Here is a 17,941-nt window from a genome sequence, read left to right as displayed (position 1 = left end):
AGATGGGCATCAGATTATTTTCGCAGGTCGAGGGCTGAAAGGCCTGCACTGCGCTGTAATGTTCTATGTTCACTCTCCATCCTCATGAAAGATTTTATCATATTATGGTTACATATCCTCAAGGAGTCTCTCACAATGATATGACCAATTGTACCTATAACAGTGATGAACATCCAGTCTCAGCTGGCCTCTTTTCCAGTTGGTCCCTTAATGTATTGGTCCAGAAAACCATCCCATACACACTGCAGGAATTCTCCCTCTACGGTATTGATTTGCATCCATAATTACAGACTTTCCTTTCCTGAATATTTTTCTGATTTCTTGTTTAATGCCATGCCTAATATTCCCACTACAATTTGGGCTTCTCAGTGCTACTAATGTTGTTTTGCACCTAGATATTTCTCAATTTTGTCCACACAGATTAAGTTAGTATCTTTCAATATTGTGTTTATATCCTCTTTTACCAGTAATCCAACCCCACTGCCTTTTCCTTTATGTCAATCCTTCCTAAATACTGAATACTCCTGAATGTTCAGGTCACATCCCTGGTTACCCTGCCTCCCATAATCCCAACTATATCATGGCCTTTTACATCTATTTGTGTGATTTATTCATCCACTTTATTTCAAATGCTCTGTGCATTCAGGCACAAAGCCTTAATAAAACTCCATCAACAAACACATCGACCTGGACCCAATATACCAACCACTACAGCGGACAGCTGAAACTGACACCCGGAAGCGGCAAGGTCAGACCACTATAAATACCGGAAGAAACATCAAAGAAGCGCTTTGCAGGAGGCTCCAGAGCACTGATGATGTCTCCTAGCCAGGGGACGAAACGTTTGCAACAAAAACTTCCAGCTCGGCGAACAGAACCACAACAACGAGCACCCGAGCTACAAATCTTCGCACAAACCTTGAACAAAGTCTTAATGTTTGTCTTTTTAACTTTCTGCATCATTCCCACTTCTTTTTACTGTGGTCTTCTTTGATTCTGGCTTTCGATTCTTCTGCCTATCACTTCTTGTATTCCTCTTTCTATCTTTTGTTATTGTCTTTGATTTCCCTTCCTCTGACACTTGCATAGGTTCCCATGCGCCTGCCAATTTAGTTTGACCCCTCCTAAACCCAACTAATCCAGCAAGTACTTCCTGGAAAGGCCTTTGTCATGCTCCCGCCCAGGAATAACCAGTCCAGTTTCTTCCAGTTTCTCTCAGAAATCACAACGTCCCAGGAATCTGAAACCCTCCCCCTCACGCCGTCTTTTTAGCCACTAATTCATTCAGTACACCCTGCTATTATTACTCTGACTAGCACAAGGGACTGGTTGTAATCCTGAAATCACCACCTTTCAATTCCTTATTTTTCAGCTTATTTCCTCATTCCCTTTATTTTGCTTTTAGGACCTCATTCCTTTTTTTTAACCTATGTATTTGATATCAATGTGCACCACGAAGACTGGATGTTCACCCTCCCCCTTCAGGATGACCTGTCTGCTCTGAAACATTCTTAACCTCGCACCATGGGTGGTAATACCATTGTAGACTCGTTTGTGGCGATAGAAACACCTATCTATTCCCAATTACTATTGAATCTCCCATGGTACTGCATTTCCACACTTTTTGCTCATCTCCCACGCAGCAGAGCCAACCATGGTGCCACAACTTTAGCTGTTACTGCTTTCCTCTGAGAGGTTAATCCCCTCAACAGTATCCAAATCAGTTTGTCTGTTTTGCAAGGAATGACCACAAGGGAGTTTTGCACTGTCAGCCTAGTTCTCTTACTCTGCCTAGTGGTCACCCATTCATTTTCTGCCTGTGGAGACATCATCTGTGATGTGGCCATTATTCCCTCAGCTCACCAGATGCTCCTCATCTCTGTCTGAAACAGTTCACCTGACATCCTTAGTCAATGACTCCTGGTTCTGGGCTTTCCCATCATCAGCAACGTCCTTTTTGCATCTACCCTGTCTAGTCACATTCATTTCCAGAACCCAGGACTTGGTATTCACATAACATGACTAATTCATGCCTGACATGCTGTGCTTTTTCCAGCGCCACACTCTCTCTACCCTGACTCTCCAGCAGCTGCAGTCCTCACTATCTCCAAGCAAATAATATTTAGCCTTTTCTTGGAAAGTTATTGCTGACATTTTTCTTACATACCTACAGTAGAAGACTATGCCAGAAATAGAGGGTAACCAACTGACTAATAGGAATGAGAAATTTAATACCAGCACATTAAAAGTATTGTGGAAACACATAAGGGATTAACATTAGCAATACCCTTGGACGCGATAGTCTACAGTCAGGTTATAAAAGAGGCACCTGCAGAAATAGTAGATGCTCTTATTATGATTTTACAAAGGTCTTTGTATTCTAAAATGGTCACAACAGACTAGAAGTTAGAAAACGCAACATATGACACGTGATGAGCTCCCTAGTGAACTGATTTGTAGGAATTAATATGGAATGGGGATTTTTGTGGGAATTTACAATTCATTTTCTGGTATTCTAACTGCTTTATTCTCTCTCAGATAACGCTGATGATATTGTGGATATAAGCAGGACACTTCAGCAGATGGTAACTAACTAAATGACAATTATGACCATAATGTGTCATTCATTAAGCCTGCTCTCCTCGCCATTGATGAGCTGGTAAGCTTAACAGTTAATATCAGTGCTAAAGCTCTGTCCAGGCCCTCTCGGCAAAGTCTTAGCCATTAACGTAGATTTGCAATTCAAAGACTAAAGCAAGTTGGGCACTCATTAAATCTGCAGGAGGTTGGAGAAATTGGGTGAATCCAGACTTCAAAAGGACTTAAAGACAAGGACTAAAACCTTGGCTTTAATTTACTGAAAGATTCAGGTTAATGGTGAGACAGGCTGAATATGGGACAAACTATGAATAGGAATGTTTGGAAAATTAGAACTTGAACCGGAAAGTCACATATGTTTTAAACGGCACATTTTAGCAGTTTCTTTGTTGTGCAAACTTTCGTTGTCGACAAACTCTAAATGAAAACATAAAGTGCTGGAGATCACAGCATCCATGGAGAGAGAGCAAGCTACTTCTTCATCTAGACTTGAAATGTTAGCTTGCTGTCTCTCTGTAGATGCTGACTAACCTACTGTAACCAAAGGCTCTGTTTCTCTTCTGTACATCTCTATGACGTTAATGTCTCATATAGTTTTAGCTTTTCTACTTTGAAATAAAGGACAACATTCCAATTGCCTTTCCTATTGTCACTGAACGTGGACGCTGGCTTTTTGTGGTTCATGGACAGGATTCCCATATCCGTGTTCTGTTGCTTTCTGCAGTTTTTCTTCATTTAAATTATGTTCATTTTTCCTGCCACAGTCAATCACCTCACATTCCCCCACATTACATTCCATCTGACAAGCTTTTGTCACTCTTAATCCCTCTATCCCCCTCTGCAGAGTCTTTGTGTCATCCTCACCACTTGCATTCACACAAGATTTTGTGTCATCTGCAAACTTGCCCATAGTGCATTCACTTTTCCCATCCAAGTCACTAATGTTGTGAATAAATGTGGCCTTGGCACTGACCCCGGTGGCCATGAGATACAAGTTTTCTTCCTGAAAATGCCCCCATTGTCCCAACTCTCTGTCTTGTGTTAGTTAGCAAATCCTCTATTCATTATAATACTTTATGTCCAATACCACGGCTTTTATTTTACTAAGTATTGTTATGAACCAGACCAGACTCCCTCAAAAATATATTAATAAGATAGACCAAGCCCTAACTTTTTCTTATTTTAAAGGCAAATCTAAAGTGTCTCAGATGCAATATGACTGGTCAAATGACTGGATGGTAAGCAAAACACAATCTATTTAAACACTGTAGATAAATTACAACCAAAGAAAGAAGAATTTAGAATAACTTAGATTGGAAACTTAACAGAATAATAGATACAGTAACCATTATTAATTAAATGTTTCAATATAGTAACATTCCATAAATCCACCCCTTCGCTAAAAAGAAAACCAGACACAGATTCTCACATGTAGTTCTCCAATCCAGGAGGGAAAAAAGCATGGAGAAGATTCAGTGAGTGTAGCAGCCAGGAGACATTCACTGAAGCCTCCAACATTTTTGAGGCCCCAAGAGCTTCTGAGGTTACTGGAAAAACCAAAACTCAGACATCTGGATCTGTGAGAGCTGGCCACACTCATTCAGGCTGTTAAAGAACACAAGGCCTCCCAAACTGTTTACTCAAGTCATCTTCAGTAGCCACTTAAGTGCCTCAACCTTCTAACCACTCTTCAAACACAAAACAGGGAAGAATAACCTCTTATATTGACAGCATCATCACCGTCTCGATGTATACCAAATCCAAATACATTATAACTACTGTTTCCTTTTTATCTACCCTGATTGTTACCTCCGCAAAGAATTTCAGTAAATTTATCAGGTCTGTCTTCCCCTCGTGAAGCCATGCTGATGCTGCTTGATCATATTATGTATTTCAAAAAGCTCAGTTACATCCTTCATATTAGATGTTTTTAATGCCTTTAATGTTCGCCCAATAACACACTTTAAGCTCACTGTCCATTTGTTACCCTTTTTGGTCTCTTTCCATTTGGAAATAAAAGTGTTTAACTGGCAATCTTCCACTTTCTGGGAATTCCCCAGAACCTAAGGGTTCCTGGAAAATCATGAACAATTTATTCACTAACTCTGCATCATTTCCTTCTGATATCCTGCAATGCATCCCACAGGCCCAGGCACTTTTTCTCCAAGGATAGTTATTACATTTGTTTCTTCTCTTCCTTTCGCTCCTCAATTATTTAGAAATTTTGGAATTCCAACACTGTCTTCTAATGTGGAAACTTGTATATTTATTCAACTCCTCTGCCATTTCCTGATTCCCCATTATTATTGCTCTAACTTCACTCTCTTAGCGGTCTGTGTTCACTTTGGCTTTTCTCTTTGCTTTTATATGTTTAAAGAAGCTATTGCTGTCTGTTTTGATATGACGTACAAGGTTAGGCTCAAAGTTTATTTTCTCCCTGTTATTTTTAATTTTTGTTACCAATTAGAGAGGAACTATAGGTTGTTAACATTTACATTTTGGTTGAACTATCCTTTTGGTCATTCGTTCAAATGAATTTTGCCCTTGTATTGATTGCAATGAGTTCAGCCAGGTGGACCTCAAGGAATAAGAGTTACTTGACTGCAATTCTTAACCATACAATCACTGATCTCTGCCTGACAGATATCAACTGGAGTGTCAGATATCCTGTTCACTCTGCGAGCTGGCACTGAGGAAGTTGGATCAATGCCAAGGAGTCTCCACGTGGAAATTAAGAGTGACTTAGTGACAGCTACCAACCTCAGTGGAATTATTTCAGTGGCAGTGAGAGAAATGCATGGTCCTGATTAAAGCCTTTTGTACTGTCATTTTGAATTGGGGTGAGCATTTCTAGCATCATGCTGTTATTTGGGAAGCTTTACTCATTCAATCCTGCTGTAACAGACTGTGCCCAGTTTGTGGAAAGAATGCTTTATTTTTTCTGGGCAAAATGACATTGGGCCATGTGTAATTCTCCTGACACCAGCTTTTTCAGTTATTAGGAGCCTAACTTTGATTTCACAGAGCGATGTAAGATCAAGGGCCGAAGGGCCTGTACTGCATTGTAATGTTCTATGTTCTAACTTTCCTTGAAACACCAGATACTAAAACCTTTCAGGTGTTGATATATTTAGTTAAGGAATATTACAATGACAAACCTCTTCTAATTCTGAAATGGTATTGGTTTTACTCAGCAATTAGAGAACTGGGGTACCTGCATCAGGGTTTTTGACTAGGTTAAGACAAATGGCAGTCTCGTTAGAGTGGTGCTGGAAAAGCACAGCAGTTCAGGCAGCATCCGAGGAGCAGGACAATCGAGGTTTTGGGCAAAAGCCCTTCATCAGGAATACAGGTTGAGAGATAAATGAGAGGAGGACAGTGTGGTTAATTGGTGCGGGTGTCCTAGAGACGTTCCCTAAAGCGCTCTGCTCGGAGGCAAGGAGAGCATTGAGAGCAACGGATACAATAAATGACATTAATGGATGTGCAGGTAACCCCACCGCCTGTGGCCCAACATTTCAACTCCCCCTCCTACTCTGCCGAGGACATGGAAGTCCTGGGCCTCCTTCACCGCCACTCGCTCACCACCAGACATGTGGAGGAAGAACGCCTCATCTTCCGCCTCGGAACACTTCAACCCCAGGGCATCAATGTGGACTTCAACAGTTTCCTCACTTCCCCTTCCCCCACCTCAAACCAATTCCAAATTTCCAGCTCAGCACTGTCCCCATGACTTGTCCTACCTGCCTATCTTCTTTTCCACCTATCCACTCCACCCTCCTCCCTGACCTATCACCTTCATCCCCTCCCCCACTCACCTATTGTACTCCATGCTACTTTCTCCTCACCCCCACCCTCCTCTCATTTATCTCTCCACCCTTCAGGCTCTCTGCCTGTATTCCTGATGAAGCACTTTTTCCTGAAATGTCGATTTTCCCGCTCCTTGGATGCTGCCTGACCTGCTGTGCTTTTCCAGCACCACTCTCATCTAGACTCTGATTTCCAGCATCTGCAGTCATTGCTTTTACCTAAGACAACTGGCAGACGCATGTGACTTTATTTTAACTCTGAATGAGATGCTGAGATGCCGTTTGGGATGTTGGATTAATGATGTAACCATGCAAAAACCAGCTGAAGCCCAAATGGATTTCACAAAGGCCCTACAATTGGATTAATCATTGAAAATGTAGCAAGTGGAGCATAGGAATTGCAGGCTATTTCTATGGAAGTGAAGCCTGACTCCGCTTGGCGAACAGCACTTGAGTGAAGGCAATTGCACAGCCTCACTCAGGACGTATCCTGAACTGAAGGTCTCTAGCTCAACCCACAGCAAAACCCAAAAACAAAGCCAAGCCTCCGTCAAACAGTGAACATTTTCTTCAGGACCCAGAGCAGCAGGCTATTGGAGTTGCTGCGGGCATGCCGCATTGAAACAGCAAAAGAGTCCCACTAGACGGAAATGGAATAATTAAACTCATAATCCAGTATTCATAAGGTGCGCACCCTGGAAAGTCCACCTATATTTAGGTTGGAAAATGGCTCAGCAACATCCAAATCAGAACCAATCAGAATAAACATCTGGTTAAATGGTCACCTGGTTCTAATAGAGGGCAATACCTGAGTGGCCATTTCAGTGATTGCATAACCAGCCTTTGGTCTGGACTCCAACTCTTAGGTTTGTGTAACACCTCAGCTTGACTGAGAATCTATTCTGGGGAATTTTCACAAATTGAGAATATGACTTTGGTTCCGATCTCATATGTGAAGCAGCTGGTTCAGGGACCATGGATTGTAGTAAAAGGTTTGTGCCCAAGCTTGATAGGGCAAAACTGGCTGAGAAAGATTCACCTTGATTGGCTCAACATTTTTCATTTAGAAATTGGCTGACTGAGTGAAGTCTGAATTAAAATACCTGGAAGATTTTCAGGAAGGTCTAAGGACGATCAAAGGAGCCAAGTCCATCTTTTCATAGCTGGATAAATACTCAATCCCTCACATAGAGGACTTGTATGCAAAGCAGGCAGGGGAACTGTCCTTCACAAAGCTGAACATGAGGTATGCTAAGATACAACTGCGGTTAGATGAGCCTTTGCAATTTTTCAATGGATAATGGAGAACATTGCACATGGTCTACCCCAGGTCGCCATTTATCTAGATGACATACTCATCTTAGAGAAGACCAATATGGAGCACTTACAGAACTTGGACATCGTCCTTAGAAGTTTCTCCCAAGCAGGCATACGCCTGAGAAGGGAAAAAGTATGTGTTCCAGGCACCCCATGTGACCGACTGAGGCTATAGAGTTGACAAGATCGGGTTACACCCGTTCGAAGATGAAGTGAGGGTGCTCAAAGGTGCCCTGACTGGTGAATTATCATGAAAGGTTCATACATGACCTGACCCCCATCTGACACTTGTGCATCCACTCTTAAAAAATGGTCAGCCGTGGAAACTTTTAGGGAAGTGGAGAAAGAGTTATCATCCTCTATGGTTTGGCACATTATGATCCCAGGCAGGATCTGGTCTTGACATACAATGCCTCCCCATACAGCATTGGGAAGTGTTAGCTCATAGGTGGCCCAATAGAGAGGGATGCCAAATAGCATATGCATGCAGCACTTTGGCTGATGCAGAGCGTAAATACACCCAAATACAGAAGGAAAGTTTGGCAGTCATATGTGCAGTCAGGAAGTTCCACAAACACCAGCTAGGTCGACTTAGAAAGGACAACATAGTGCTGCCCTTCGTTTCAGGTCAAATTCAGTGTTGGGTTCTATTACTAAGTGTGTATAATTTCAAGTTGGAACACTGTCTGTGCCGTCTCTCACTAGCAGTTACACTAGTGATGGTACTACCAGTGGAAGAGTCTGGAATAGTTTCAAATTTTTTGGACAAACTTCCAGTCACAGCTGCCAATATCAGTCTTTGGATGCAGAAAGATCCAGTCCTGACAAAAGTGAAACAGCTGGTGGTGATGGGGGAAACAAAAGATCGATACAACATGAATTGAAACCTTTCTGGATCCGACGAGCCAGATCACAGTAGAGGATGGCATATTCTTATGGGAGCAAGAGTGATTGACCCGAGCAAAGGTCACCAGCAGATACTTGCTGAACTCCACCAGGATCATCCAGGGGTTTCTAAAATGTTGGCAAGATGTAATGTCAGGTAGCCAGAGTTGGACGCAGAGTTAGCTGTGTTTTGAGGCAGTGTCCAAAGTGCCAACGAGGACAAAACTTATCACCAGCAGTTCCCCACATTTGTATAATGGTTGGGTAAACCCTGGTCTCGATCATGCATTGACTATGTAGGCAATTTCATGGGCGCAATGTTCTTTGTCATTGTAGATGCCTACTCAAAGTAGCTGGACGTGCATAAAGGTCATTCATCAAACACAGGGTCAACATTCCAAAAACCGAGCATATCTTTTGCAATACATACAGCATTAGCGATATTGGTCACAGACAACAGGCCATTATTTGACAGCATAGAATTTGAGCATTTGCTCAGGTCAAGTGGTATTCGTTATATAAGGACAGCTCCATACCAACCATCAGCGAATGGTGTGCCGGAACTAAAAAACTTTGAATATTTTGTAGCTGTACCTATCCATTTAAGTGGAGTTTTCCATCAGATTAGCTGGCGTCTTGTTGGTGACAGAAGGGCTTTGAAGGCAGCCACAAGAAACAGCCTACAGCTTCATTTGATACCAAACTGTCCCGGTTCCTATTTGATTAGATGATCACCCCTCATGCAACTATAGGGATCGCTCCAGCAAAGTTCTAACTGGGGGAAAACTCCACAGCAGGTTAAATATGACATTTCTGGAAGGGAGGGCTAAGCTACATCAACAATGCCACTGCCAGACACAAGACTCTGTTATGCAAGGGAGACAGTTTATTTTTAGATTACATTAGATTCCCTACAGCATGGAAACAGGTCCTTCGGCCCAACAAGTCCACACCAACACTCCGATGAGCAACCTATGCAGATCCATTCCCCTCACTAGTGCATCTAACACTACAGGCAATTTACCATGGCTAATTCACCTAACTTGCACATCTTTGGACTGTGGGAGGAAACCACAGCACCCAGAGGAAACCCACGCAGACACGGGGAGAATGTGCAAATTCCACACAGACAGTTGCCCAAGGCGGAAATTGAACTCGGGTCCCTGGCACCGTGAGATAGCAGTGCTAACCACTGAGCCACTGTGACAAAGTTTGATGGAGAAACCATGGAATTAGTGATGCATTTATAAATGGCATGATCTACATGAGGTCTGGTCCAGTGACACATAAGGTTCAGGTAGGTGTGACCATCCTTAATAATGGTGCACATGGTGATACAAATAAAATAGGTAACCAGAAGTCATTACATGTTTATGGACAATCAATAAATACAGTATAAAAATGGAACATATAAAATAATCATCTGGTAGCACACAATGTGAGTACTGCTGAAAAAGATATATTTTGTCGAAGCTTTTCAATTGCCCTCCTCACAGAACACATGCAATGTTAAAGGGACAGCAACATTTATCCTGTATGAGAAAAGGGTGCTGATTGGTTGGCAACTGGATTATGATTGGTAGAGGGGTTGTCATGTAGAATACTATAGTTAAGGAATGACAGCTCATTGTCAAACTTTGTTTAAATTTCAAACAAGGCAGGTTGAACCTAACTGCTCAAGGCATTGACCCAGAAATGTACCAGACAATGGCTGTTGCCTATTTTGTCACACAGAAACAGGTGCAGTGGGTGTGCATGTTCTGTCTGTGACCATGGGGTCCTATGCATTAGTATTTGTAGCTATCAGTACACAAAGGTGCAGTACTCTGAAAACCTGACAATCCTAAACTTGCCAGTATAATTCACTGCACACTCATGCAGTAAATTTTGTCCAATTGTGGAATCACATGTAGTGTTGCACATTACGCTCTGAGATTTGCAAGTGCGTACTATTCTGTGATGAGTGGCTAACCCTGACACCTCAAAGCCCTTCTGTCACCAACAAGACGCCAGCTAATCTGATGGAAAACTCCACTTAAATGGATAGGTACAGCTACAAAATATTCAAAGTTTTTTAGTGTCCAGAAGACAGCAGTCTACCAGATAAATTATGCATATTCTTTCTCTATTTCGGTGAAATACAGAAGGTCCCAATAAATTATATATGCTGTATATTTCTGAAGAGGGAGCCAAAATGGAGCTGCAATTGGGTTTGATAAATTTGTCAAATATTGTAAAGTGATTCCTGTTGTGTTGTGGACTTTGTTCTCTAAATATCTGGGTGGGCACAGACATCACCCCATTGAAGACCCTGAAACTGTTCTTCCGTCCTTACAATTTCCTGGAATTCTTCTGAACTGGCAACAACATCGCACTTCTGAGTTGTTTCTCTGTTCAGCAATCATGATGTTCTCTTCAATTGCTATACTGAGATAAGAAAGCACTTGCATTTATATAGTGCCTTTTGTGACCGAAACACCCAAATGCTTTTGAATTAAACACATTTGAAGTGTCATCATTGTTGTAATGTGGTGGACACAGCAGTCAATATGCGTACAGTGCTGGAGGAACTCATCAGGTCAGGTAGCATCTGTGGAGAGAATAAAAATGTTTCGAGTGCAGTCTGACTCTTCTTCAGAACTGAAAGCTGTGGGAATTATTTTACACATGCATCTGACAGAGGAACAGACCCAGTGCAAAAGAACAAGGGGTTGTTAATGGTGGAGAAAGAGAAAGAAATGTAAAATGGGCGCAAATGAAAATGTAAAAGGGGGAGAGAATGGGTTCTTTCTATGAAGAGCAAAGTAAGTAAGGCACAAACAAGGCTGTCAGGATGGGAAGAGAATGCAAGAAAAATGGATAATAAAAATAATGTGGTTTGTATTGAATTCAATATTGAGACCGTGTTGCTGTAAATTGCCGAAGGAGAAAATGAGATGTTGTGTCTGAAGCTTTCATAAGTTCCACAAGTCAAATTGTGATGATGAACAGGTTATCTGATTAGATTAGATTCCCTACAGTGTGGAAACTGGCCCTTCGGCCCAACAAGTCCACACCCACCCGCACCCCTACATTTATCCATTAACTAACACTACAGGCAACGTAGCATGGCCAATTCACCTGACCTGCACATCTTTGGACTGTGGGAGGAAACCGGAGCACCCGGAGGAAACCCACGCAGACACGGGGATAACGTGCAAACTCCAGACAGTCAGTCGCCTGAGGCGGGAATTGAACCCGGGTCTCTGGTGCTGTGAGGCAGCAGTGCTAACCACTGTGCCACTGTGTCGCCCACAAATTCCTCAATCTGTTTTAGTTAAAATGCTTATGTGACAAATGTTGGCCAAGACTCGAGACAGATTATGTGTGTTCTTCGAAGCCCTGTCAAACTCTCTGGTGAGAGAATCTAGAACTAGGGGTTACTGTTTGAAAATAAAAAAAGTTTCTCCATTTCAGGCAGAGAGGGAGAATTTTTCCTCTCTCACAGAGTTGTGAAACTTTGGAACTCTCTTCTTCAAATCGTGGTGGAGGTATTGTTTTTAAATACTTTGAAGGCAGAGCTAGATAGCCTTGATATCTCCCTACTTTTTGATTCCATTCCTCTACAATTAAAACCTACTGCTAAATTTGCTATTTTTGATGCCCTTCCTCACCTACAACACAAGGGAATGTAGATGGGATCTAACTCCATGTGTTTATTGATGGAGTTCTGGTTAGAATGCCATGCCACTAATGTTCTGAAAGTGGTGGGTCCATTAAATGCACTGGTACTAGGGTCAAATATATTGTGGACGTTTAAGTGACTCTTGGATCGACACATGGAAGTTAATACAATGAAGGGAATGCAGGTTAGTCTGACTTTAGAATAGAATAAAATGCTGGCACAATATCAAAGGCCGAAGGATCTCCACTGTGTTGTTCTCTTCTATGTTCAATGAAGTGGTGTCTTCCAATTTTATCTACAAATATTACAAATAGGTTTCAAAGTAGCTCAGTAAACCCAAATTATTGAGCTAGTGAGGCATCAGAGATGACAGCACATTCACGGATAATTTGCTCTAGCAAAGATAGCCTGAAAGGGTTTCCCTTGATCTTGTTTGTGCTCCATACACATGTCAACAAATCCCGTGTCACGGAGTGTAGCCATGTACGGTTCAGGTGGCCATTTTGTATTCTTCAAGAATCCAGTAGCAACAATCTTCCTTAGAACTTCCAGGCTTAAGGTGGTGACCATCAGTCCCCCTGTCAAATAAAGGATAAATACTCAATTTTCTGATACGTTGTTTCTTGGGATTTAGGTGAAGAAGAATCTCAATATCAAGACCTTCTAGTGAAAAAGCAACCACACCAGTGGAATCAAAATGCCGTGGATTTTCCTAACTCACTTGGGCTTTTGTTCCCTGACCATCAAAAGTGGATGTGCCCTGAAACAAGGAGGGCCAATCAGAAGGCTTCCAACAAGGGAGGTGCAGCAAGTTGTAAGGGAAGGTAAGCAAAAGAGAGAGGGATTCAAGATGGAGATTCCTCTCTGCAAATGTATCAAAATCTGATGAAAAAAAGATTCAGCAAACAGGCCACCAGTGATGAGTAGAAGATGGGGGAGGTTGGAGTCTCCTTCCAAGATGGCTCATGGCTGCTCCTGTACTCAGAGAGTAGGGGGAAATGTCTGGGAGAGACCACCCTGGATTGCTGACCCATCGGATGACCACCTCCAGGCACCTAAACTGACTCCTGCTGGAAAGTTGCTTCCTTGAACTGGCTATTGTTAATGAGCTACCCACATGTGAAAGAGTGGCCCAGAGGCTGAATTGGCATGTCAGCAGCTATTGCCCTCATTCCCTCTGGGGTGGTGGGGTGGGGAGCAAATATTCTGCCTTCTGGCTTGATCATTAAACTCTGGAAGAATCAGGATTGTGATCAGAAAGGTGTGGGATGTTGGGGGTGGGGAAGTACTGGCCTTTGGGTATGTGCCACCTGTTGTCCCTCCCTACCAGCTCACTGGAATAAGTTCACTATACATGTGCACGCTGACATCTCAGAATTCAGGAGTTTTCAATAAGTCAAGCAACTTTCAACAGATTGCTACTGGTTCAGAAACCTGAGATGTTCCTTCAGTGGAGCGCAGTATTTCAGCTCACAGTTTTAAATGACGATCATGGGTCAGCTTCTGGCAATCTGCATTCAGATACTGGAAGATCTCTGGGCAGGAGATTCCAATTCCCACCAAAAAAGGAGACCCTTTTTGGCACATTGCCACCCAGTAACTAAATGTTATCTCCTCAGTCAGGCAGACTTGGAAATAATTCCTGCTAATTACACCAACTTCCAGCTGCATGTGTTATGAAGAAGTTATGAAAAATCGAGTGAGAGTAGATCCAAAGTCTTCAAAATCACAATGGGTCTGGTCAGAGTAAACAGGGAGAAAAAGGTTTCCATTTGTGAAAAGATCGAGAATTGAAAGCAGTTGGTAAAAGAAGCAAAACTGACACAAGTGTAAACATTTTCCGTACAACAAGTAGCTAGGGTCTGGGTCAGAGTCTGAGAGTGCAGTGGACTTATACCAAGGCGTTCAAAACAAAAATGGGACAGTCACTGGAAAGGTAGAGTGTGCAGGGTTAAAGGGAGGAGGCAAGAGAGGAGCACAAAATAAAATGTTCATTTGGAGGGTGAGTGAAATGGGCTGAATAGCCTCCTATTGTGCTGTAATAATTCTGAGAGGTCCCAACATTTGCTTTAACCAGGTATCACCTGAACAGGTTGTCATGGAAGCATGTTGTTCAAAACACAAAGAAAGCTGCAGGGAGTGCTGCCAGGGCTGCACAGTTTACAGCACATTGGTCTGAATATTCCCGAGAGTGGCACCCACTGTCAGGATTTTCTCTCCCATTAATACTGGGCTCTGTATTTCTAGCTGGGAATTCTGATCCCAGTTCCACAGACATGTAAGGCGTAGCTGAAATGAACACAGTCCCCCCCACCCAAATGGGGGGGATGGTCAAGGAAGGAGTCAAACCATGTCCCATTTTTTTCTGCAGTCAGTTGCTATGGTCTGAGTGTGGGTTTAATTCCTGCAAAGGCTGAGGATACCACAAAGGATACTCCTCTCATTCCCTCTCCTTCCCGAGGCATAATGACCCTCAGGTTAAATTAGCATCAGTCATCTCTTTCTCTGTAATAATAAAGCAGCTCTGTGGTCCTCCAGGACTAGAGTGACTTCTGAGAATGAAGTATCCAGCTTTGAGAGCTGCTGTTAAAGGGTTAAGTATGTGAGATGAATTGAAGGGGAGTTTGGCGTTGAGATTCATGAATCCAATACAAAGAGCTATGCAGTAAAGTCACCAATATTCCGAACAAAACATGCAGCTGCTGCAGATTTGGCAAAAATAACAGCTGTATACAAAAGGTGTTGAGTGGATAATACAATTGGCAATTATGGAAGATTCAAGAAAGAATTGGAAAAGAACACTCATAGAGAAACAGAAAAAGGAAAAAGTGGAAAGGCTACATCTTTTTATTTCCTTTACTTTTGGACGCTGGACTAAAAATGAAGGTTGTCTGTGCAGCATGTACCTCAAAAACAAGAAAGCTGGAACAAGTGCAGCCAGGGCTCTACATTTAACTTGAATATGGAAGATTCAGGGAGGAATTGGAAAAGAATACAGATAGAGAGACCTAAACAGGAAATTAAATTGCGTAAAGACCCCATCCTATTATTTCCTTTAATTTTGGACACTGGACTAAAAAGGAAGATCCGACTTTAAAGAAGACAGTTGTGACAAAGCTGATCCTTAAGCAAGGTTATGCTGTCGTTGGCTTTTTTTTGCCCCAGAGAAGCCGTAAAAGCAGCAATTCCAAAAGGTCTGGTTTTAACTACTTGAGAATGCTTTCAAGCTTTTGAAAATAAACACATCTCCAATGAAAGGGGAGTGGTCAGTACTCCCAGCTCAGCTTTTCTCTGCTTAGATTTGGTTTTAACAGCCTGGCTGTTCACTGAAAGCAGTCAGGTTTGCGACTGCTGCTCCAAGTAACAGCTCCATGGAAGGTGTTCCGAGCTGAATCTCTCTCTCCGAAAAGGCAGGGTTTGATTGGACATTTTTTGCCCAGGGGTGTTTATAGGGATTGTTGGGAGTATTTGAAATTGCGTCATTAAGTTGGGATAATCTGTTGAGTTTTCGGATAGACTAAGTTCTTCTGTATTCTGTCTGTTCTGTTTGCGTTTCATTTGGTAATCTTGCAAATAAATTATTTTGTTTAAAACTAAGTGGTTGGGCCAGTTGCATCACTCCTGGAATTTCCTTTTTAACACCTGCTTAAAACAACTCGCAAAGTTAGGGTCCAGGCGGGTCCAGGCTACTCTCTTGAAATGTTTTGAGGAGGTCCAGAACACAGTACAAACAGATGGTTTAAAAAAAATCCAGTTTTCTGGAATACACTGTGTATTCCACATGATGTTGGAACATTGAGAGCAAAAGCAGACATCACAGAGCAAATGATTAATGAACAAAAGCAAACCTTTTTTGACAACAATGCTCTGATTGGTTCCCCACCAGATAACCATGCCGTGTGTGGGGAACAGAACCACCTGGCCAGCAAAGAGAAAGCATCAAAAAAATCTCACGGTCTCTCTCACCTGCTTGAAGGTACTAGAAAGTTCTGAATAATAGCTAGTGGCTTCCATATATCTTTATGTGTGAATCCCCTGTTAAAGAAGGAATAAAGTATCTTCAAAAACAGTGAAAGGACAAATTCCAGAAATAGTGGGGTTTGATTTCCAGCAAACTACCCCGGTCAGTCATGACAATGGGCACAGGCCTTACAGGCTGAGGGCTTCCTTCTCTAAGTATTGTAGATACTGTACTAGTGAATGTATACTGTAACTATTGACTGATTCTATAATTCTTGGACTTGTCTTGGACTGTTAAAAACTCTCCTGTCTCTCTCAGAAAATCTGTGACTGCTGGTCAAGGTGGTGAGGGGGTGATCTGGATGGAAAAGGGGTGTTGCAGAAGCCTCACTATAAACAATGCTTCAGTCCCTGATTGTTCTACACAAAGCACACAAGTGGTCAGGGCCATGTTTAGCTGTTGTAGTCTCTCTACATGTTCATTCCATCAGCGTTTGACAACCAGGATAATTAGTGACACGTCAATCAGGGGAGATTAGTTGATCTGTGACCCCACCATTCCATCCAGACTGCACCATTTCCCTTGAGGTTTAGGATTTTTCAGAATTGACCAGCACAACACCCTACCTGGTTTCATAACTCGGTAAATCTCTCTGCATCCAGATTGCAGATCAGGCCAGAAGTAATAACAGTTGCAGTGAAATACTCTGTCCACCACGTTGTCTTCCAGAGGGATATGTTCCACACTGCCGTGAAACAATGTCACCTTCCCAGTCTGAATATCAGGCTGCAACCTCCTGCTGGCTACACGGTACATGTATTCAGAGTAATCCAGCCCATAGAGCTTGCCCTTCGGCAGCGTAAGGCGTTTAGCAGCTTCCTGCAGTCCGAGCCCTGGTCCAAAGCCCAGTTCCAGCACCACACTCTCAGGCTGAATGTCACACAGTGTGACAGCATTCACTTCCACCAATTTACCCTTCCTCTCTAAGAACTTTTTCACCATCCATCCCCAGGGGCCCTGCCTCGGTTTGCCCAGTTGTTTGGTGAGGTGATCGAACAGCATTGCTAGTGCTCACAGAGCTGTGAAAAGTTCCCCTTCCTGTTGCAGAGGAACATCCACCTTGCTGGATGACTGACAGCTCGGCTGACTATACACTGCAATATCAGCATCAGTTTACAAACGGATTGAGCTGTTGTTGTTCTGGGACAGGCATGATTTGGAGCAGTCTGATCTTTAATATTGTGACTGTGACAGTGCTGAGTAAACAGACTGAAAGCAGCCGGAGTACAGTGAGGTGCAGAGAAATAGGGAATGACGCTCAGAGGAGCTCTGTTCCAACTCCTGGGCTGCTCAGGATCTCTAACACAGAGTAACATCTTACTGTCACTGCAGCCCACAGCAACAGGACACATACGAATATAAAAATTAGTAAAATCATGGCTGATCCTTTCGTGGTCTCAGCTCCACTAACCCACCCTCTCACCATAACTTTTTAATTCCTTTACTGTTCAAAAGATGATCTGTCTTCGCTTTCAAAACATTTATTGAAGAAACCTCTACCACTTCAATGGGGGCAGGGAATTCTATAGGTTCTCAACCCTCTGGGTGAAGACATTCCTTCTCGATTCTATCCTAAATCTGCTCCCCCTAATTTTGAGGCTTTGCCCTCTTGTCCTAGTTTCACCTGTCAGTAGAAACATCCTCTCT

The 17,941-nt window shown here is 42.6% G+C and overlaps 1 protein-coding gene across 1 annotated transcript; it reads right to left on the bottom strand.

The window, feature by feature from the left end:
* Positions 1–12,651: 12,651 nt before the first annotated feature.
* LOC132828263 (uncharacterized methyltransferase YdaC-like) lies at positions 12,652–17,296 on the bottom strand. The gene is made up of 2 exons (XM_060845237.1): positions 16,861–17,296; positions 12,652–12,851 (listed from the first exon to the last, which is right to left on the bottom strand). Exons 1-2 carry the CDS (start codon positions 17,294–17,296, stop codon positions 12,652–12,654), a joined length of 636 nt encoding a protein of 211 aa, XP_060701220.1.
* Positions 17,297–17,941: the final 645 nt, after the last annotated feature.

The sequence above is a fragment of the Hemiscyllium ocellatum genome, chromosome 26 (genome assembly GCF_020745735.1).
Source record: "Hemiscyllium ocellatum isolate sHemOce1 chromosome 26, sHemOce1.pat.X.cur, whole genome shotgun sequence".
In the NCBI taxonomy this organism is placed as follows: domain Eukaryota; kingdom Metazoa; phylum Chordata; class Chondrichthyes; order Orectolobiformes; family Hemiscylliidae; genus Hemiscyllium; species Hemiscyllium ocellatum.
The sequence above is the reverse complement of the archived record's forward strand: the minus strand, read 5'-3'. Positions and strand labels throughout refer to the sequence as shown.